A 24,726-nucleotide genomic window follows, 5' to 3' on the forward strand; every position below is an offset into this window, starting at 1 on the left:
CACCAATTAAATAAATACAGTGAATAACTTAAAGACATAAAGAAAAATCCAGAATAAATCTGAGATGGCTCTGAAATCAAATACTCTGCATAATTACAGTTTTTATTCATTCTTGCACACCTTCCCTCAAGCCATTCTAGTCCTTGTCTCACTGTGAGTGACAGGGATGCTGTAAAATGACATCACAGCATTCAGAATCCAACACGTGGCATCAGATGGCAGAATCCGACACGTGACGAAACCAGTCAACCTAAGCATGACATTGCAGAGGGGCAGCGAGTCATGTGATCATTGACAAACACTGCCAGCTGTGTTGATTCATACACACACAGCACATCATATCATCACCGCTCACTTCACAACCATCTTTATTTTTTAATTAATCTAAAACAAATTTTTTTCACCTTGATTTTTGAGAGGGAAAGTTCTCTAAATTTGGCTTTCGGACAACTGTGGCGAAACAAACTTTTTACGATGCAAGCATAAATAATTTAGACATTTAAATATGATATAAGTGAAAGTATGGTGTATAGCTGTAGGTTTATTTAAAAATACTATTTACATTTGCATGATTTTTACATTTAAAATATGATTTGTTTTGTGATTAAGGTGTGATTTGTTTCCTGCAAAAATGAAATTAATATAAAAATTTACGTTTTATGCAATATCAATTATTCATTCATTTCCTTTGGCTTAGTCCCTTTATTAATCTGGGGTCACCACAGCGGAATGAACCGCCAACTTATCCAGCATATGTTTTATGCAGAAAATTCCCTCCCTTGCTGCAACTTATGTAATATCTTATTTTTTAAAAACATGTAATCATAAAATAATTAGAAAATGTGGGACTTACAATATTACTGTAAAGTCTCATGATAATGGGATTTATTTCAAATGATCCAGCTTGAGTTTACCCTCTATGATGAAGTGGCGTCCTCTTGTGGTCATAATTACAAACAACAGGAATGTGTGCTTTAACTGGATAAATAATAAACATTAGTTAGGAATAGAGATCTCTATGGAAGCCCTTTCCTGCCAATGATTTAAAAACAATACACAAAGATGACTTTTTATCTCAGAACTGCCTGATACAAAATCGAAATTCTGACCTTTTCTTAAAATTGTAAATTAAAATCGAGATGTAAACTCAAAATTGTGAGTTAACTGTAAGATATAAACTCACAATTCTAAGAAATAAGTCAAGTCAACTTTATTGTCAATCAAACCATGCAACAGTACATTACACAGCAGACTGAAATTCCGTTTCTTCCATACTCCACACTCTCAGAAAAAAAGGTACAATGAGGGTACAATTTTGTTCCTAGAGGGAACAAAATATAAAATTGTACCTTTAAAGGTCCCATATTGGTCCTTAGGGTACAATTTTGTACCCAAATGGGCTATAAAGGTACAAATGTCCAGATTTAGGTTTGAAAGGTACATTTTTGTACCTTTTATAGCACATTTGGATACAAAATTGTACCGTAAAGGACCAATTTGGCACCTTTAAAGGTACAATTATATATTTTGTTTCCCTATAGGAACAAAATTGTACCCTCAGCTCATGATAAGATCAAGACACTATATAACACTAATTTAAATGCATTAATACTAAACATTAATACTAAAATACATAATTTAAAAATATAATAAATAAATAAATAAATTGATTAAATTAAATATTTTAATAATTATTTTTTTTCATGTATTTAAATTACATTTTTTCTCAAAAATGTTAATAATTTAATTTATAATTAAATGTAATTTTAATCATTAAAAACGTAAATACTGGTCTTTGCTTACTGTTTAAGTCCCTATAGTATATATGGGATGTAGAATAAGAACCATGCAGAGGGACAGCATCTTCATACAGGTGGTGATGGTGCTGTCTCTTTAAGAATTTGGCTTGTTGAGACGTTATAGTAGTGTTTGTTACTGAGGCGGTTGGTCGAGTATGCTGGCTGTTTACACAGAACTTCGCACGCTTTTCAAAGAAAAGTCTATTTTGGAGTCCACACTTTCAGGTAAGAATGTATTAAAGATATATTTTCAGTCTCATTTTTACATGTGAAGCCGTGTTCTGTTGATTTTGTCTGACTCTCTGGTCTCGGCTTTCCCCCGCTTTGTGCTCCGGGCTGGCTGGTGTAACGTTACGTTGGCCTGCATGATGGAGTTTGCTAAGATGTCTGCAGCTTATTAAAGAAGTTAATACAACGTGATATCGAAGTCACCGAGGGACATAACGTTATAGAAGGTAAGTACTATATGCTGTTAGTTTTCTCGGTGTAAAAGTTCCCTTTATCGCCTACGTTACGTATTCGCGCCTTATATGTTACGTTACGTTACTGCTTTATTAATAAGTGTTGCCACGGCGGAATATAATCGCAACCCAGATAGCAAAATACACTTGGGCCAGTTGCGGCTAGATTCTCGCCTGCCCGAGTCCGTCTGCTGTATCGTTACTCGGGTCAGATGCGGCGGCAGAAGCGAGCCGACGCTGCCGTAACCGTGCACCGGAATCGGGCCGTGAGTAATGTGCGGTGTGGCCCGGAGCTCGCGCGACTAAAGTCTTCATATACCTTGATATAAAACCTTTTGTTATTAATACTGGAATTTGTAATTATCGATAATGTTTTATATTTTGAGGCCATTTTCTAGCCACGGATGACCGCGGAAATGTAATTTTAGACGGTTATATAAGTTACACCGCCATTTTGTGAAGAAAAATCACAATTTTGTCACCGGCAAAGCGACTGATTATGTAAACGTGGCTAGTTACAAACGTGGCGTGTGTATGCTTGTACATATCTTCGTTTCAGTGTCTAAGTTACATTAATGTTGAGGAGTGTCCACAAACTCTCATGTCCAGAATTGTTGGTGCTTTACTATCGTTTAACGTTATACTTATATATAAATAAAATACTATAAATAAATAGTTATTGCTTTATCTTATTGCTTTCCTGAAGTTTATGAAGTTTCCAATTGTATTTCAGGACAAGATTGAACAACATAATGCAGGCTAACAGCATTAGACCAATGAAGGCATGTCATATGAAAGCATGGCTCAGTTACAAGATGTAAGTATGTCTCATTATCTATACCATGGTTTTAATGGCTTACATACTATTTTAAATTTGTAGGTTTTTACTTACAAACAACAATAAATGTACACCCACGTGTTTAAAATTATTTTCTAGGTTTTCATCGAAAGATGAGAGATCAACTTAAGAATGCTATGGACCTGACTTTAAGGTACTCTTTCTAAACTTTCTCCACTTGATTAATATTATTAAATTCTAGCTTTGGATGGATTCATTCATATTTGTTTGTATGTCACATCTTATGTTCCAGGAATTGATTTTACAACAGCACTTCTCTTGTTGCCAGCCTTGTTAAGCGAGACACTTCAACATTTCGTTGTGCTCCGGTGCGTATGTTGTTTTCTGTTTAGTATATGCTGTAATAAATGCATTGTATAATGCTTGATATTCTTTATATTAGGATAACGCAGTGGGTAGTGCTGTCACCTTACAGCAAGAAGGTCGCTGGTTCGAGCCTCGGCTGGATCAGTTGGCATTTGTGTGAGGAGTTTGCATATTCTTCCAGTGTTCGTGAAGGTTTCCTCCAAGTGCTCCGGTTTCCCCACAAGTCCAAAGACATGCGCTATAGCTGAATTTGGTAAGCTTATTTGTCTGTAGTGTATAAATGTGTGTGTGAATAAGTGTGTCTGGATGTTTCTTAATACTGGGTTGCAGCTGGAAGGGCATCTGCTGCATAAAACATGCTGGATAAGTTGGTGGTTCATTCCACTGTGGCGACCCCAGATTAATAAAGGGACTAAGCCAAAAAGAAATTGAATGAATGAATGAAATGTATATTAGTCTTTTAATCTGTGATACTTTTTTTTTAAATCAGTGAATATTAATTATTTTACTTTCTATGCATGTTGATTTTCTCTTCATCAGTGATAGAGTGACTGATATTAATGTAATTATTGCTTTGTCATTTACAGTGAACCATCTTCACCACATCCAACAGTTCAAGTACAGGAGGAGGCCACCGACTGGACAACTGTGTTAACAAGACGAGTCACGGCAGTCTTCAGAGTTGATGGGATTGCGATTGGCCGGGCTAATGATGTGGACGAATATGCATTTTTGACATAGCCATCTTATTAGAAGAACACCTTGATGTTTCTGCAGTGGAATGTTTTGAATGAACGGTGGACGGTGACAAGCCTCGATCTACTCCAGTTACCAAAGTGATCAACCTTGTTTTTTGTTTCTCTACATGATCTTGGTATAATCACAATCAAGTTAATCCAGCACACGGCTATCATTCATGCATAAAGCAAATTTTTAAATAACTTGTGGTCCTAATGACTATCAAACAACATTTTCCAGATATGAGTGCTTTACATGTCATGTTTATCAAAAGCATAAACACATATTGTGTTACAACAAATTACAACTCCACTTGAGGATGATGAGGAGTAATCTACTGGTGTTGAGGAAGAGGCTACTGATGTATTTGGTTTTCTGCACTGTTGAAGCAATTTATAGAGAAACATTGCCTTCATTCTGAAATACAGAAAAAATTTTGATGACAAATTATTTATTATGACTGAGTATTCTGACTAAAGACAAATACTTTGGACTTTATAAAGTGAAGTACTTGATGTAGCCTGTGTAATGTGTTTATAAATCTTAAACAGTATTTTTGTGGTCTTTGTATTAAGGGTAGATTATATACTGTACAGTGAGTGAACAATTTTTATTTGTTTTCTAAAATGTTCTTTTTACTGTTTTACATGTCTGCTTTATATTTACTGTGTAATTTTATTTCTTGACACATTCAGTTGTGAGTTGTAATGAAATATTTCTACATTAATAAATAAAAATGGACATCTGCGAACCAAAATATTTTATTTATTTATTTGTGCATGCAGTCACCAAAGGATCAAAATGCCTGGGTCAGTACCCTGAAAATGCTATATAATATAAAAAGGTACATTTTTGTACCTTCGGTGGGGGTACAAAATTGTCCCTTAAAGGGTACAAATGTAGAAGGTACAATTTTGTACCTTTAAATAGAGGTACAAATTTGTACCCTTAAGGGTACCACCCCAGTGACGGGCCATTTGTACCCTAAAAGGTACAATTTTGTACCTTTTTTTCTGAGAGTGCAATGTGCAATAAAAAAAAAAATATATATATATATATATATATGACACACACTAGACATAAACTAAACATTTAACAAATATAGTACAAGATAAATTAAATAAATAGACAATAATAAACTGTAAACAATTACTAGAAATTCTATTGTTCCAGAATATGACCAAGTTGAGGTATTTATTGTAGTGCAATTAGGTGCAGTATGGCAAAAGTGCAAAGTGCAGAATAGCAGCATAGAGGTAAGTGAATTTTGTAAACATGTCACGTGTGCAAGGGATATTAACATCTATGCATAAAACATAATAAAATGCCTATAATAAATTTGCCTTAATAAAATCAGAATTATTGTTATAAAGTCAGAACTCTGAGATAAAAAGTCACAATTTCGAGTAATAAAGTCAGAATTGTGTCTTTATATCTTGCTATTCTGCTTCTCATACTTACAAACAATAAGAATTTGGAGTTTAAATGGATGAATAATAATAGGAATAGTGATCTCTATGGAAGCCCTTGCCTGCCACTGATTAAAAACAATACAAAAAGGTGACTTTTTATATAGTTGGATATAAACTCACAATTCTGAGAAATAAAGTCAGAATTAGGAGAAACAAAGCAAATTATATTGAGAGTTATAAAGTCCAAATTCTGAGATAATAAGTCACAATTTCGAGTTATGAAGTCAGATTTCTGAATTTATGTCTGGCAATTCTGAGAAATAAAGTCAGAAATTAGTGTTAGCAAGTCAGAAATTTGAGGTTACAAAGACGTAATCTTGAGTTATAAAGTCAGAATTCAGACTTTATATCTTGCTATTCTGATTCTCATAATTAAAAACAACAGGAGTCTGTGCTTTAACTGGATAAATAATAAATGCATTAATAGGAATATATATCTCTTTGGAAGCCCTTTCCTGCCACTGATTAAAAAACAAAAAGGTGACTTTTTATATCAGAATTGCCTGATATAAACTCCTAATTCTGACCTTTTCTCTGAATTGTGAGATGTAAACATGAAATTGTGAGATAACTGTGAGATATAGACTCAATATTATAAGAAATAAAGTCAGAATTATGAGAAACAAATCAAATGAGAGTTATAAAGTCAGAATTCTGAGATTTGAAGACACAATTTCGAGTTAGAAATTCAGAATTCTGAATGTATGTCTTGCAATTCTCAGAAATAAAGTAAGAAATTAGTGTTAGCAAGTCAGAATTTTGAGTTATGAAGGCAGAATTGTGACTTTATCTTGCTGTTTCGCTATTTCTCAAAATTACAAACAACAGGAATTTGTGCTTTAACTGGATAAATAATGAACATTATAGAGATCTCTGTGGAAGCTCTTTTCTGCCACTGATTAAAAAACAAAAATGTGACTTTTTATTTCAGAAATTGCCTGATATAAACTCTAAATTCAGACCTTTTCTCGAAATTTTGAGTTAACTGTGAGATAAAAATTCATAATTCTGAGAAATAAAGTCATAATTATGAGAAATAAAGCAAATGAGTTTGAAATTTGAATTATGAAGTCAGAATTCAGACTTTAAATTGCAGTTCTGATAAATAAAGTCACAATTGAGTGATTTAAACTCACAATTATGAGAAAATTATTCAGAATTCTGAGGTAAAAAGTCACAACTGCAAAGAGACTGACCATAAATCTGAGATCAATTGTTGTACTAACCCTTTTTTATTAACACTTAATGGCAGGAACGAGCTTCTGGCTCTCTGACATATTTGCTGTGTAGAAAATAGACAACAGACATCCTGCATCACAATCAGGGCCGGCCATGTAAATTTTGGGGCCCTAAGCAGAATCATTTTGGGGCCCTACCTTGGTCTGAATAGTGGAGTATTGCCATTGCAAACCGGCCCAAAATGACTTTATTGCTTATTAAATACAATCAATGCAACAGAAAATTAAAGCCTGATTTCTTCTACTTAATAACGGTCTGAATGATCTGATGATTTTAAAGCAGCACTGTTTTTGAAAATTTTTGAAAAGTGAAAATTTATAAAAATTTAAGTACTAAAGTACTCTCGATGAAGATAAATGCATATAAAACAATTTTAATCATATATATAAACCTATGGATGGTGTGTATCAATGGATTTTAACAAGGAAACAGCTCACACTCCCATTTCCCAATGTTGGAGTTTTCAACCGGAAGGGCATCTGCTGCGTAAAAAACATATGCTGGATTATAACTTGGTGGTTCATTCCGCTGTGGCGACCCCTAATTAATAAAAGGACAAAGCCGAAAAGAAAATGTATAAATGAATTTTACTCGATTCTTCAATGTCTTAAAGTGTAGCATACAGCTACAACACATAACAAATTTCCCAGAACCACATGAGCTTCTGTTTCTCCCTGTCTACGAGTCAGTGGATTATTCTGGATTGTACCATGTAACGACTGCAAATGGAAATGTCTGTAATCCCTAAGAGCCACAATTTGGCAGGAATTAGACATGCTGGATCTCTCTCTCTCTCTCTCTCTCTCTCTCTCTCTCTCACACACACGCACACACACACACACACACACACACACACACACACACACACACACACACACACACACACACACACACACACACACACACACACACACACACACACACACACACACACACACTTTTTTCTAAACCCATCCTGGCGTTTTTGCCAATTGTGTGATTTCTTCAGATTCCACTAGATGGCAACAAAAGCCTTCAACCTTCAAATTCTGGTCTTTACAGTTTTTCTCAGTGGCTTTGGTGCATTTCTCGCAACACGATTTACATTTGCACAACAGTTAATGCATTTGTCAAAACAATTAGTCATCTGTGCACATCATAGTAGCAGTTTCTCATTCCTTCCAACACATTGCGATTGCTTTTGGACATGCATCAATTGCTTTCATACAACTGTTTTATAACATTATCATTTGCTTATGTCACGTCAGTCAAAATTAATCAAACTTGTGAATGCTGAATAGTCATTCCATATACAACTAATAGTCCTCATTTCATTCCTTGAGTCATTACATACAAAAATGTTGTCAAAATCTGTCAAACAAACTTTATAAAATGTTTTAAATCTTTTTTTCCCTGACTGTTTCTTCTAAATTGAACAATTTGATGAATGTTTTACCGCCCTATGTATGATGTAGGTTCAGTTCCATCATGTACTGCATTATTGTTTACAGTTGTGCACAGCTCTACCCAAAGGAAGTTTGTTTGTTGTGAATAAGGGTGTATTTATTCTTTTGCACAATGCTGTGAATAAATTAGATTTGCAAAGAGCAAATGCAGTAAAATTGTGAAACATACATATTCAGTTGGGGGACGCAGTGGCGCAATAGGTAGTGCTGTTGCCTCACAGCAAAAAGGTCGCTGGTTTGAACCTCGGCTCAGTTGGCGTTTCTGTGTGGAGTTTGCATGTTCTCCCTGCGGTCGCGTGGGTTTCCTCCGGTTGCTCCGGTTTCCCCCCAAGTCCAAAAGACATGCAGTATAGGTGTATTGGGTAGGCTAAATTGTCTGTAGTGTATGAGTGTATATGTGTGGATGTTTCCCAGAGATGGGTTGCGGATGGAAGGGAAAAAATGTGCTGGAAAAAATGTGCTGGATAAGTTGGTTCGTTCCGCTGTGGCGACCCCGGATTACAGTTTTTCTCAGTCGCTTTGGTGCATTTCTCACAACACTAGTGCATTTCTCCTCAACAGTGAGTGCATTTCTCAAAACTATGAGTACAAACTGCAAAACCTACTTGATAACCTGCAAAAGTGTGTCACTTGCTCAAAGTGGAGAGCTCATTCCTCAAAAGCAAGTATTGATGTCAATCAAAGTGTCAGAGTCATCAAAATGAAAAGTCCTCCAGACACCATTGTTTATGAACAAGATAGTCAAATGAAAGTTTACTCTGTACATTTTTTCAATGCAAAAAAAGTCAGATTTTGGTGACACTTCCTGAAAATGCTCTAGACAGCACTAGATGCTATTAGCACAGCCATTGAGCCATTAGTGAGGTATCTGAGTACAAGACACTGAATATGTATGTTTCACATTTTTACTGCATTTGCTCTTTACAATCCTAATTTATTCACAGCATTGTGCAAAAAAATAAATACAGCCGCATTTACAACAAACATAAACTGCCTTTGGGTAGAGCTGTGCACAACTGTAAACAATATTGCAGAACATATCGGAACTGAACCTACAACATACATAGCTCTGTAAATCATTCATGAAATTGTTCAATTTTGAATACATTTTTAGGAAAATAAAGATTGAAATCTTTTTATTAAATTTCCTCGACAGATTTTGACAACTAGTTCAACATTTTTGTATGTTATGACTCAAGTAATGAAATGAGTACTATTAGTTTTATATGGAATGACTATTCAGCATTTACGAGTTTAGTTAATTTGGACTGACATGACATAAGCACGGCCAGGCAATGATGCAGTAGGTAGTGCTGTCGCCTCACAGCAAGAAGGTCGCTGGTTCGAACCTTGGCTCAGTTGGCGTTTCTATGTGGAGTTTGCATGATCTCCCTGCCTTCGCGTGGGTTTCCTCCGGGTGCTCCGGTTTCCCCCACAGTCCAAAGACATGCGGCAAAGGTGAATTGGGTAGGCTAAATTGTCCGTAGCGTATGAGTGTGTGTGAATGTGTGTGTGGATGTTTCCCAGAGATGGGTTGCAGCTGGAAGGGCATCCACTGCATAATAACTTGCTGGATAAGTTGGCGGTTCATTCAGCAGTGGCGACCCCGGATTAATAAAGGGACTAAGCCGACAAGAAAATTAATGAATGAATGACATAAGCAAATGATAATGTTATGAATAGCAGAGAGTTGTGAGAAAGCAATTGATGCATGTCCAAAAGCATTCACAATTTGTTGGAAGGAATGAGAAACTGCTATTAGAATGTGCACAAATGACTAATAGTTTTGAGAAATGCATCATCCATTGTGCAAATGTAAATAGTGTTGTGAGAAATGCACCAAAGCGACTGAGAAAAACTGTAATAAAGGGACTAAGCCGACAAGAAAATGAATGAATGAACATATTCAGTGTTTTGTACTCAGATATCTCACTAATGCAGTGATGTCTAACTTTACTGTAGTGTTTAAATGGCTGTGTGAATAGTATAGTGCTGTCTTGAGCATTTTCAGGAAGTCTCACCAAAATCTGACTTTTTTTGCATTGGACAAAATGAACAGAGTAAACTTTCATAATGAAAACATGACAAAGCCATTTGACTATCTTATTCATAAACAATGGAGTCAGGATTTTTCATCTTGATGACTCTGACACTTTCATTGACATCAATACTTGCTTTTGAGGAATGAGCTCTCCATTTTAAGCAAGTGAGGCGCTTTTGAATGTTAGGTTTTGCAGTTTGCACTGATTGTTTTGACAAATGCATTAACTGTTGTGCGAATGTAAAGCGTGTTGTGAGAAATGCACCAAAGCCACTGAGAAAAACTGTCACATTCGATTTCCTTTGGCTTAGTCCCTTATTTATCAGGGGTCACCACATCGGAATGAACCACCAACTATTCCAGCATATGTTTCAAGCAGCGGATGCCTTTCACAGCCGCAACCCAGCACTGGGAAACACCCATACACCCACATTTACACACACACACACACACTACAGACAATTTTTGTTTTACCCTATTCACCTATAGCGCATGTGTTTGGACTGAGGGGGAAACTGGAGCACCCAGAGGAAACCCACACCAATATGGGGAGAACATACAAACTCCACATAGAAATGCCAACTGACCCAGCTGGGACTCGAACCAGCGACCTTCTTGTTGTGAGCCGCCCCTATTATATAAATATACAGAGAAATATCTTTATTCAGCTATGGCTGAAATAGATGTGTGTTTTTTCAGTAAATGTTTATTATCAAATTCCAAAATAACAGAAACTGGGTTTTAGTTATATTTAACAATAATAATCCTGGTCAGATTTGACTAACTTGACTAACAGATTTATCCCTAAGCAAGCCAAGTAGCCTAAACCCAGACCTGCACGCACAAACACGCACAGACACAAACACACATCCTGTCAGAAGGTCTGAAAGGAGCATCATTAATCTGGTAATGAGTTTAAATGCAGCAGTCAGAGGTCAGAATGAGTGATTCTTTCTCTTTACTCTCTCTCTCTCTGTTAGTCAGTCAGTCAGTCTGTCTGGCCTTGGTCTGTCTGGTCTCCCTCTCTTTACTTTCCCCCACCCCCTCCCCCCTCTCTCTGAATTTTTCTGTCTGTCTATCTCTCTCTCTCTCTCTGTCTCGACCTGTGCTGCGGCTCATAGTGAAGTGTGTGCATTGTATGTGCGCTGTCATAAAGCAGCCTCCCTCTCTTCTCCTCCTTCTTTCTCATTCTCTCTCTCACACACACGCAGCCGCTGCTCCTCAAGCTCCATCTCTCCTTCACTTTGTGCTGCTGTCGGGCCGAACTCATGGAGGACTATCACAAACCAGACCAGCAGACGGTGCAGGCGCTCAGGAACATCGCCAACCGCCTCCGAATCAACTCCATCAAAGCCACCACTGCTGTGGGCAACGGGTGAGAGATGCTGGACGCTTTGTAAACTACACCTGCTGATGCTCCATGAGACTTCCATTTATCACAGATAGATAGATAGATAGATAGATAGATAGATAGATAGATAGATAGATAGATAGATAGATAGATAGATAGATAGATAGATAGATAGATAGATAGATAGATAGATAGATAGATAGATAGATAGATAGATAGATAGATAGATAGATAGATAGATAGATAGATAGATAGATAGATAGATAGATAGATAGACAAATAGACAAACTCTTGCATGCGTACCCTTATGCAATGGGCATAATCTTTGCCCTCAAAATCTAAGCAGACAGATGGGAGGTTATGCAGCTTGAATAAGAGACACGTTCAATTTTATTTCGGATTTTTGATTGTTTTTTTTTGTGCATTTCTTGCATTATTATGAGCTCTGCAGAAGTATGATATTGTAATTTGTTTGAACTTTTTTGTGTGTATGCTTCTCTTTCTAATTATTAGTATTATTTTTTACCTTGACTCTTGTCATTTTGAGAACAATACTAAGTACAAAATGTTTACATAATGTAGTAAATACTTTTATTTCATTTTTTCATTGTCATTTTATCAATTTAATTTCATTCATCTTATATAAAGCAAGCTTTAAAAGTTTAATTTATTTGAACAGCAACTGTTTTGTCCATAGTGCATTGTTTTAATATAACTAATATATTTTTCTATTATGATCAAAACAGTACTAAATACATTAAAAATATAATAACTACTATCGTTTTTCCCCCCTGTATATTAAATAAAGAAACACTCAGTTGTAATTTCATGCAAAAATTAAATAAAAATTGTAATTATTTTAATCATGTTCTCAATTTGTATTTAAATTGTTATTTTATTTTTGCATTACGATTAAATCTCCTGCATTTTTCCTAAAATTTAATGTTTGCAAGGTTTGAGAACAATGCTAAACACATATAAGATAATTATATATATATATATATATATATAAATATATATATATATATATATATATATATATATATATATATATATATATATATATATATATATATATATATATATATATGCATATATGCATATATGCATACATAGAAGAATATTCAATTGAATATTCAATATATTTGGCTTTTTCATGAAGAAAAATTCGGATTAAATGTCATGCTGTTTGTATAAATCGAGCTTTAAATGTCTTATTAAACATTATTATATAGATACATTAAGGCAGTAATATTGTGGTTCCTCTGTGCGTGATTTGCTATTATTATTAGAGGTAGCCTAGTAGTAGAGGTTATTTTATATTTTTCAAGTTCGATTTCTGCAGTATATAATGACAATGCCTAAAATAATCCAAAAGTAGTAGCTATGTATTATATTGATATTTAGTATTTAATAAAGCAATTTAGAATTTGCTATTGTTTTTCTAAAATGTCATTATCTTCATGCTCTTTTTTCTGTCTTGACAGTTTTGAGTTAAAAAACTGAGAGTGTGTTTTGAAACAGTAAACTTCTTTATAAAATGGGATCCTCATTTCATCTCCTTTGTTTCATGCACATATGAAGCTGCATGTTCTTTCCCCTGGGCGAAGCGTGTTTTCTGTTGGTCCTGCTGAGCTGTTATGTAAACTGCCGCATGAATCCAAATGCTGCAGTTGTTCATATCTGAAATCTGAAAATGACAGAGCTTTGCATTGAAAATCCCTGATTTAACCATCAATATCTGATCATTTGTGGTGGTCTGGTAGCGTGTCAGACTTGATTTTAAATGCTGTCTGTGACCTAATCTTAAAGCAGATGGATGTTAGTGGGTGGTATGTTTGCTCAAAGATTTGGATTATGCCACAAGTGTGGTACCGGACGCAGGGGCATCTTGGATTAAACATCACCTTTGGCATCCTTTTAGATAAACATCACTAATTGTCTTATTTTGACGTGACAAATTCAGTTATTTGCCCTTTGTGTGCAACTCACAGACATTATATAACAAACCAGTGGTTTGGCCATGGGATCTACACTTTCTTTTAGTAATTAAGCATCTAATAACCAAATGTTATGTTTTTTTTTTTTAAATAACCCAATTTCTAAAATATGTGAACATTTTTTTTAAAAAGAAAGAAGCACAATTAAATCCCAATTTAATTTCATGTTTGAGCACTGTCCACACATAATATTGAAATGGGCTACTTTACATATAAACTGAAAGACTAATACTGACGAATAAAAAGTCCCAAGAGTCCCATACTAACTTTTATTAATACAGTAATGTAAGTTGATATGAGGCAAATAATATTTAAAAGCATACAGAATTACATATATACAAAGTAACATGTAAACTGCTCTTGGAATGTCTTACCTGCATGCAAATCATTCCGTCATAGTAGCTACGAGTTTCCCTGAATATCCAAGTTTTTTTGTAATTTCTTAACGTACTCATTGACAGCATAAATAAGTGCAATTCGCAATTTATATTTTGAGCTTTTATTCATGATGAAGTGATATCCGGCGCGCGCCTTCGCACTTGAGCGCGCAATTAAAGAGCGTGCGCATTCGTACTTGCGCGCGCGTGCGTAATGACCTGACAGGAGAAGAAAGTTCGTTTTTCTACGGTGAGGGGCTTTTTATTTTGCAATATTTAACGAAAATATCGTTAGAATGAATACTTTAATAGGTCATAATCTCACTTGACCGCACACACTGAATTGTCACAACTTTTTACTTTACATTTGTATCTGGTCTGACAGACATTTGGCTGGTCTTTCGATCCACTTTGAGGACTAAAAACAACAAACCATATTACTAACATAATAAAAATGTCTGTGTCATTGGATATTGTATGTGTTTTACTTTGTCAGGCATCCGACGTCATGTTGCAGTGTGGCGGAGATCATGTCTGTGCTGTTTTTCCATACCATGAAGTACAGGCCGGATGACCCCAAAAACCCCAATAATGACCGCTTCATCCTGTCCAAGGTGAGCTCGCTGGATTATTCAGGTCTAAGCTCTAATATTTCACCTTTAAATCAAGATGACACTAAGTAGCACAATGACATTATATGGTGTTGGGTCTCCTTGATACAGTGCCAACAATAGTCTTGTAGTTGAGTACTTTTAAGAATACAGAGCTACTGAACCATTAAAGAGATAGTTCACCAGGGACGATTTTAGGATTTTCATCCTTATAAGGTAATTTATATACTGTACATACACAAAGCCTAATATTACATTTATAAGTAGTAATTTAATAGTAATCCACTTAAAAATGTTTGTTTAATATGGTAGGGTTGTAGTATTCCACTGTAGTATTCCACTGTATTAGAGTTCTGTATAAGTATTTGAGTTCTGAATAAGCCAAATAGGCTCAACCCACCTGTTTACTGTAGTAAAAAAACACTTTCTATATTCAAGTGCATTTTTTGTTTCTATGTATTAAATAAATAAACTGCCACTTTTCTAATTAAATTACACACACATATTTTTACTTTCCAAGGCTAATTCGCATATTTCACGATCTCAATGATAGTAATAAATAGGAAGTGTTTATTTTTATTCTAGACAACACTAGTTGTTTCTATCTCTGTCAGTGACTTAGTGACAGTTATAATGAGTACATTCTCCAAGTGCTTCTGTCACTGTTTAATCCTTTCTGTGCAAGACTGTATGGTATAGTTAATGCCACACAAACTGTAAAGAGTTTAATATTGGTAGTTCATTTTGAAATAATAATAGCGAAATGTTCGTTAAGAATTACATTTTTCACTGGAGGTAATAGTTGTGCTGATAAGGTGAACGCCGAGAAAACCCGACTGCTCCTCCGTGACATTGGGATACAGGTGATACACGGTTATCTATATCACAGAACTGCAATTAAGCAGATGTTATAACAAATTATCAATAAACACACACCTCGTTCTCTCTGTCCATGGCTGTGGTTTGCTCATCAAGTGAAAAAAAAGAATGGGTGGAGCCGTATTCTGCCATCGTTTTCTTATCAAATTTAAAGGCGACTGGGGTGATAAATTATAGTACAGTTTATGAGCTAATCGCAAACGTTTTAGGGTGGCTGAATAGAAATATAGGGGGGCTACAGCCCCCCTAAAATAGGCCTAGCAATGCCCATGTAGTTCACCATAAAATAATATTAAAATACTCACTAATTATTTAGCCTCAAGTGGTTCCAAACATTTATCAATCAATCAATCAATCAATCAATCAATCAATCAATCAATCAATCAATCAATCAATCAATTCTTTATTTTGTTAAAGGTAAAAATATATTTTAAAGAAAGCTTGGAAACTGGTAACCATTTGCATTCACAGTAAAAATTAATACAATGGAAGTCAATGGGTAACATTTTCAACCATGAACATATTTGTTTATGTTTAAAAGGAGAATGAAAAGATTTTTGATTTGTGAGGGGTCTGTAAATGACTTAATTTGCAGTTTTGGGTGAACTATCCCTGTAATATAATGTTTATTAAATACTTTAATGTATTTTGATGAATATTATGGCAAACAATGCACAGCATGGTACAAGAAAAAACATGGCACATTTTCACTGTGACTGGTTTATTATATTGTGCAACATAATATAACATGCAACATGCAAAGAAATTTTAAGTTTGATAATGGTAATATAACATATAAATATAGTCGGCAGCTAGCTCTCTGCAACTCTCACATGGTCGCCCACTGAAGTTAAGCAGGGCTGCGATTGGTCAGAACCTGGATGGGAGACCACATAGGAAAGCTAGGTTGCTGCCGGAAGTGGTGTTAGTGAGACCAGCAGGGGGCGCCCGACCTGCAGTCTGTGTGGGTCCTAATGCCCCAGTATAGCAAGCGGGACACTATACTGCTTCAGTGAGCGCCGACTTTTGGATGAGATGTTAAACTGAGGTCCTGACTCTCTGTGGGTGTTAAAAATCCCAGGATGTCCTTGGAAAAAGAGTAGGGGTTTGAGTGCCCAGAAAAGCGCTATGTAAAATGTAAGGAATTATTATTATTATAATCATTTAAAGTACAAGTATATGTTTACACTTTATGTTAGTTGATATATTTACAAACATGAACACATTTTTTGATTTTATTACAGTACTTATTCATCTTTGTTAGCATTAGTTAATGAAAATTCATTCTTTGTTATTAGTAACAGTGCATCAATTAATGTTAACAAGCACAACTTTTGGTTTTAATAATACTTTAGTAAATGTTGAACAATTAATAAGTAATGCACATGTATTGTTCATGTTAGTAAGTACATTACATGTAAGTAATATTAACTTAACCTTATTGTAAAGTGTGTTACCTATGTTTTAATAACACTAGATTTGATAGTTTTTATTTGAGTTGTTAAAGAATTGCTGGATAATGGCATTTAATCTGACCCATTGATATGTTATTATGTCAATCCTCAGGGTCATGCAGCTCCTGTGCTCTACTCTGTATGGGTGGAAATTGGTTTCCTGAAGGAGTCTGAGCTCCTGAGTATGTGCCAGGTGGATTCCACTCTGGAGGGACACCCCACACCCGTGAGTAACACACACACACACACACACACACATGAACCACAGGCTTATTATAATATGAATTATTAAATAAATGCAAAAATCCCCCAGTTAATATTGTCCTGAATTGACAGTTACATATTTACGTTTTGATTTTTCCATAATAAGTTAAACTATAAATTAGATTTTAAATATAGCATTGCCTTCAGAGATCAGCTCTCGTCAGTGTCAGTGTATTCATGGATTTCTTTGTTGAAATACAATATTTGAATGTTTGTCCTAGGTACAAATATGTTGTTAATCATTTTGATCCTCTCGAAATTAGTTTATAAACAAACGTCACCTATTTTTTTTTGTGTGTGTGTGTGAATAAAACATCGGACCTCTTGCATTTTATTTGTGATATTTATTCAATTTAATTACTTTGTACATTATAAAACATATTGAATCATGTAAATAAATGTTTAAACACTATAAAGAATTAGAAACTCACAAGAAATAATGTGTGTGTGTGTGTGTATATATATATATATATATATATATATACTTAAATTATTCAATTCATAAAGTATACTGTGTCTACTTGATTTTGCTGTTTTAACAATTATTTAACTGTATAAACCTTGAGCAAAAATTAGTAACTCTTAAAATCTTTTTTTTTTTTTTTTTTTTACTGTACACTGTCCACTATTTACAAGCTTATTTTGTAATATTAAACTAAAAGTTCAGAAAAGGCTTTAAATATTCCCACCCATTGACAAAGATCTATCATAATGACTTGTGTGAATGGGAATGTGTCTCTCTAGTATGGTTGTAATCCGACTGATCATACTGCATCTTATTGCCAGGTGCAAACAGTGTGTGTGTGTGTGTGTGTCACATCGAGTCTGAATGAGACTTTCTCTAAGATCACTGTGTTCATTGGGAAACAGTGATCACTAAGAAACACTGCAGTTCATTGGGACAGAAATGAATGTTCAGGTTAAACTGGCTGCAGCCAATGAGCCGTTCACTAATGGCAGCAGTTATTTTATGTAACAGGCACGTGTGTGTGTGTGTGTGTGTGTGTGTGTGTGTGTGTGTGTGTGTTTGACAGAAGCAGCAGTTTGTGGATGTGGCCACAGGCTCTCTGGGACAGGGGCTGGGCGTAGCCTGTGGAATGGCATATACGGCCAAATACTTTGACAAATCTAGGTAAGAATAAAGACATACATTCATGAGAACAGAATATACATCGTTTACTGGAATATTTGCCAGAATTTGATACACTTGTCGACAAAGAAGGTTTTGTTATATTCAGTGTTATATAAGTATTTAGATACTATTGTAATTTAGTATTATTTGTTTTAAACCAATTGGAAATTGATCTTTTTCTCGATTTATTATTTTTAATTAATTAATTGCTTAATATTATTTGTAACTCCTTAAGTTGATCAAGCTGATAATTTTTTTTTCCAAATTTAAAATACAATTTGGTCATTTTATTTTGACATTTTCTTTAATTTTTGCATATTTATTTTGGTTTTATGCATGATTATAGGCCTGCTCAATACTGGAAAAATTACACATTGCGATATTTTTTTATTCCTCCATTCCTCCATCCTGCAATGGGAATACAATTTCACTAGAAGAATTGAATAAATGTTTTTGTTTTTTATTTAAAAGTAATTTATTAAACATTAGATATGAAACATACAGTACAAATAGCAACAAACAACAAACAAACAAACAAAACCCATCGCACACATATACATTTAGGTTCTATAAAAATAAATATATAATATTAAGATAAAATACAAAAAAAATTATAATAATATTAAGTAAAACATATTTTACTCTCATATGAGTTGAATAAATGTTTGTAAAAAATCATTATAAATTGATTGGGAAGATTCAGTAGGGGTGTGCATGAAATATAATAATATTTGTATAGCACTTAAGCGCAATCTGTTTTGTATAATAAGCATAATATTTATATTATTAAGCACAATATTTGTATAAAAAAACTCTACAAGCATAGATAAATTCAATAAAGAAAAATATGCTGATTAAATATACAATATTTTATTGTTTTCCGAAGAGTCAAAATGTATTTAGTTAATTGAATAATCAAATACTGCATAGTCTTCGTTTCATGAACAATATCATAAAATGAATGAAAACAGCACATTTTCTATTATGCCTAAATGATTTTAAAACCCTCACACAGTCACCGGCTTAAAAAAAAACACTTGCAAAATTATAAATTACAATCCAAACTCAACATTGCATATACAGTACTTACGATGTGACTATTGCGAATGATCACATTGCAATATCGATGCTGAAACAATATATTGTGCAGGCCTAGATGATTATGTAAATTTTAAGGCAAAAAAGTATCATTGTTTCAACTTCAGAAGAGGTAAAGGGCACCTATGGTGAAAAATCCACTTTTCAAGCTGTTTGGACATACATGCGTGTAAGTATAGTGTATGTCATATTGGGGTGATATAAACACACCCAGTCCTTTTTTTTTTAAATGTAACAACATATAAACGGTGGACCAATTAGAGTGGTTTTCAGATCGACCGTAACTTTACGTAGGAGTGCGGTCCCCCGCCCACCAATATTGATTGACAGCTGCGGGCATTAACATGTCTCCATAGTTATGCATATACTCATATAGACAAGACAGGACTGCACTGTGTGTGCGGGAACTCATTGTTGCAACTCCACAAAAAAATGCATCAAATGCTGATGGTAAAGTTCGTACTGTAGTATTTCTCACTAACGTTACGTGAGATCTGCTTCCTGAGGCAGCCGAGGGCGTGTTGAGGCATGCTGCTGACAAGCACGTGGGATCGGTGGGTGGGGATGACTCGCCTTAAAGGCCCAGTGCAAAAAAACAGCAACAACCTTTTCCCAGCTATAATACAGACATTTCAAACAGCTATAATAAATACTCTGATGGGTGTTTTGAGCTGAAACTTTACAGACACATTCTGGGGTCACAAAAGACTTATATTAAATATGAAAAAGGGGTAACCTATGTGCCCTTTAAATATTCATAAAATCAATATATGGTAGAATAACCCAGATATTTAATTACTGCAAATGCAAACTATTTAAACTCTTAGCAAGTGTAATTTTCTTAAATAAATAAGTTAGAAAAAATATATATTTTAATTCATATCATTCAATGCCAACCTTAAATATAATATTTAAATGTGAAAAGCATCAGTAAAAGATATGAATGAAAAAATGCATTGCAAGTATTTGTAATCAGTTTGATCAGTGTGTCTTTGAGTGCTCTCTGTGATCTGTATATCCACGTGAGATTGTGCTGCGGATTTTAAGGGTGTGGATTTTTTGCGATTCTTCTGCTCTAATAATCAAAGCCCCAGCGGCCATCCCTCGGTTATTTTTATATCTTGGATAGAATTCAGTTTTGGGGATAGCTGCACAAATGTATTCTTAAATTTAAGCCTATTTTTTATGTATATTCTTTAAAATGTGGTTAATTCTCTATCATGCATTGCTAAAGCCCTTAAATGCAGCATCCATGTGAGTGTTGTTGGATAGAACGAGGAAGCACGACTGCTGTTGTGTAAGAGCTATTTGACTCAAATCCTAGCTGATTTCTAATCAATTGAATTCATCTCCTCTCATTCGTAAAGACAGTAAAACTTGTGTGACAGGGGTGTTAAAGTGTCAGGTGGTGTTAAAGAGGGCGGTGGTGATGTGGTTTAACACATCAGCTCACAAGCCAAAACAAAATACCCTTTTGAATCATTTTGGATTGTGAAATGTTGGGTTTAGGGTCAGTATGATCTTTAAATGTTGTTGTATTATTCTCAAAGTATGTTAAACATTTTTTAAGTTAGTAATTTTTGCATAATTGAATAACTTTGGTTTTGTGGTGTATATATATATATATATATATATATATATATATATATATATATATATATACAGTGCCCAGCATATATTAGTACACCCATCACAAATCTTTTAAATTAATATTTGGTACAAGATGCTACAGAGCACAGGTGTCAAATCCAATTTCTGGACGGCTGCAGTTCTGCACAGTTTAGTTCCAGCCCTGCTTCAACACACTTATCTGTAGGTTTCAAACAAGCCTGAAGGAGCTGTGGCCCTCCAGGAACTGGATTTGACATCTGTGCTATAAGGTATTATATTTGTTCATATACAGTATATTAGATCAATCAGTCATGAAGCCAAATCTGGAGCTAATCTAACAAAATAACTCACCCTAAAAACTATTAGTCCTACTTTTATATGTCAGATAAAAGAATATTAAATAAAATTTGACAAAAGAAGAAACATCAAGAGAAACAAAAATACATGAGTAATTCTAGTGACATTTGCAGTATAATCTCAAAACATAAATTAACATAGAAAGTATATGTTAACATTATAGTAAAACATCTGTTTAATAAAATTTTCTTTACTTTATTTGACATTTTTTGCATTCATGAGGAAAAAGCTGTGTTATGGATGAGACAGATGTGTAATTACCACTAATGTAATTTTGGTAAATCAAATATAATAGTTTGAAAACATTAACAGATATTTTGAGCATTTTTAGTGCACTTTAAAATACTTGCTCACACAAAAAACTCAGAAACGGTTTCGATATTTTGACGAATTTTTTTTTGTGGCAAGGTTGACATTTGCATGGAATTGCTCGTATGTGTAAACTTTTGTTGAAATGTTGTAGTTTGTAATTGTTTTTGGCAATATTTTGTTTGCATCTAAATGTATTGTTCTTCTATTTCTAAAAATGTTTGGTCATTTAAACTATTATTTTAATGAATTTAACTTTTTTAATACAACTGTATTACTTATATTAATAATAAATGTATAAAATAATAATTTTCAAAATTGGGTATACTCATTTATGCGGAGTACTGAATATACTTTATATTTACTGCTATTAAAAAAGATGAAAATTCCTCCTAAATGTTTTTCAGGTGGATTTACTGGACTTATTAGAAATGGGTTTAAATAAATATTTATGTTCGGATAGCTCTTCTTCCAAGCTTTATTTTTCAAGTGTTATTTTTCAAGTAATAATATTGTTATATAGAGCATTTTTTAAAAAGCTATTAATCAGTGTAAACTGTGTTTTCAATTGTTTGAATTGAAAATCAGTATTATTCCACAATACACCTGAAAGTACTTTTTTTGTGCCAAAAAGAAATTAAGATGTTGAATTTTTATTAGTTTACAGAGTAAAACCAATATATTTAATCATTCAATAAATAATCATAAATCCAAGGAAACTGAAAATTTTTAAAACTGAAAAATTATAAAAACAATGTATCAACACAATCAATATAAATATATAACAGCAACATTGAATTATTATCAAATCTCTCCACACCACCACCAGTGTGCAGCATCCACTTGCATAATTCGACGGCAGCCACAGGACAACAATGCCAATGCGCTCGCCACACACCAGCTATTGGGGGAGTGGAGAAACAGTTATAGAGCCAATTCGGTGGATGGAAATGATTGGGAGGCCATGATCAGTTAGGGCCATGTTCAGTCGAGGGAATTTGGCCTGGGACCACAGAGAGTCAGGACCTTGGTTTAACGTCTCATCTGAAAGATTGCGCTCACTGACAGTATGGTGTCCCCTTCACTATACTGGGGCATTAGGACTCACACAGACGTAAGTTTAGCAACCCCTGCTGGCCTCACTAATACCACTTCCAACCTATGTGGTCTCCCATCCACTGATTAGGCTCAGCCCTGCTTAGCTTTAGTGAGTAAACTGTCTTGGCCTAAAAATTGAACAAAACAAGCACACACACATTTAAAATATAAGTCTTAGCTTCAAAATGTTTAGAAAGAGTTTAGGGACTATAAATCAGGCAGACTGAGAAGTCAAAGAAAGAAACAGCAATAAACAATACCCCAGAACACCTCACAAATTGACCTGGTAACCGCATAGCAATGTGTTAAATTACACTCCGCACAGCTTAACTACACAGCAACACCCACTTCCATGGCAGCATATTTGCACATGAAGCAGCATTGTTGTCAGAAGATGCATTGCCTTTGATTGCAGTTACCGTGTGTACTGTCTGCTGGGCGATGGAGAGATGTCTGAGGGCGCCGTATGGGAGGCCATGGCCTTCGCCTCCTACTACCAACTGGATAATCTGATGGCCATACTGGACATCAACCGGCTGGGCCAGAGTGACCCAGCACCACTGCAGCACCATGTGGAGAAGTACCAGAGACGCTGTGAGGCCTTCGGGTAGGTTTGGAGATGAGGTTTAGACTGTAATTTAAAGCACTGCTGTGGTTTCAGAGCCACGAGCTTCATTACTGAACTCGGAAACAAGTTAAGTCAAAATTTGTGCTGTTTACAAACCATTAACTAGGAATTTTAGCGCAATAAATTGCTAATTAGCTGCTCATTAACAGTTAGTAAGATAGTAGTTGGGTTTAGGTATTGGTTCGGATTAGGGATGTAAAATAAGATCATACTCTATAGCAGGGGTCACCAAACTTGTTCCTGGAGGGCCGGTGTCTTGCAGATTTTAGCTCCAACACTAATCAAACACACCTGATCAAGCTAATCAAGCTATACTTGAAACACCCAGGCAGGTGTGTTGAGGCAAGTTGGAGCTAAACTCTTCAGGGACACCGGCTTTCCAGGACCGAGATTGGTGATCCCCAGCTTTATAGCTAATAATATAGATGTAATTAAATTATATCTATACTATATTTACTATATTTAATTAAAGTGTTACCCTGAGCTCTTGAGAAAGACACTTGACTTCATTTGGAAAATAAAATAAAAATGTGTGAGGATTAGGTTTAGGGGTGGAGCAGAAAATACTATTGGGTCCATATATAAATAATGAAATTCTCTGGCAGGTCTCACAAAGATAGTTATACAAATGTGTTTGCAGTGTAAAGCCATCAATCAATCCATTGTTTGTTGTGTAATCAGGTGGCATGCCATCATTGTGGACGGCCACAGTGTGGAGGAGCTGTGTAAAGCCATGAGCCAACCTCGCCACCAGCCCACCGCTATCATCGCCAAGACCATCAAGGGCAAAGGCATTCCTGGTACATTTCTTCCCATTACTTCCTATAAGTACTTCAACCTTTTATTTTACAGGCCATAATCTAAGTTCTACCAACCAGGTAACAGACAGACACACTCTCTAATTACAATTCTTTGTTTTAAGTTCTGCCCATTTCCAAACACCTTGCACAAAGTCAATTAATGTCTGCACACTTTTTTTTGTATCTTTAAAAAAACTAGAAAAGTAATCTTTGATCCAAACCCATTCAAAACCACCTATAGGAAATGCTTCATTTTGAAATAGAAATCACAATTTAACTTCAATCCACCATGTTAACAGTCAGACACTCTCAAATTACAATTCTTTATTTTAAGCCCCGCCCATTTTTCAACATTTCTCTTAAAGTCAACCACATCAATGCTCCCCAACTTCCGATT

General features: G+C 34.8%; 1 protein-coding gene and 1 long non-coding RNA gene across 2 annotated transcripts in view; both read left to right on the forward strand.

The window, feature by feature from the left end:
• Nucleotides 1-1,946: 1,946 nt before the first annotated feature.
• Nucleotides 1,947-4,920, forward strand: LOC147841863 (uncharacterized). Its single transcript, XR_015502951.1, has 7 exons — nt 1,947-2,024; nt 2,174-2,254; nt 2,994-3,077; nt 3,198-3,252; nt 3,352-3,427; nt 3,502-3,678; nt 4,013-4,920. It is a non-coding gene; the product is annotated as an uncharacterized LOC147841863 (long non-coding RNA).
• A 6,617-nt stretch (nt 4,921-11,537) lies between these two features.
• tkta (transketolase a) overlaps nt 11,538-24,726 on the forward strand; it is a 45,990-nt gene continuing 32,801 nt past the window's right edge. The window contains exons 1-6 of the mRNA XM_087274235.1: nt 11,538-11,735; nt 14,585-14,702; nt 17,145-17,258; nt 18,331-18,428; nt 23,317-23,508; nt 24,211-24,329. Coding sequence (XP_087130361.1) covers nt 11,629-11,735; nt 14,585-14,702; nt 17,145-17,258; nt 18,331-18,428; nt 23,317-23,508; nt 24,211-24,329 — 748 coding nt within the window. The 5' untranslated portion in view covers nt 11,538-11,628. The remainder of the gene's footprint in view (nt 11,736-14,584; nt 14,703-17,144; nt 17,259-18,330; nt 18,429-23,316; nt 23,509-24,210; nt 24,330-24,726) is intronic.

Source organism: Danio rerio, chromosome 11, assembly GCF_052040795.2.
Source record: "Danio rerio strain M-AB ecotype USA chromosome 11, GRCz13ab, whole genome shotgun sequence".
In the NCBI taxonomy this organism is placed as follows: Eukaryota; Metazoa; Chordata; class Actinopteri; order Cypriniformes; family Danionidae; genus Danio; species Danio rerio.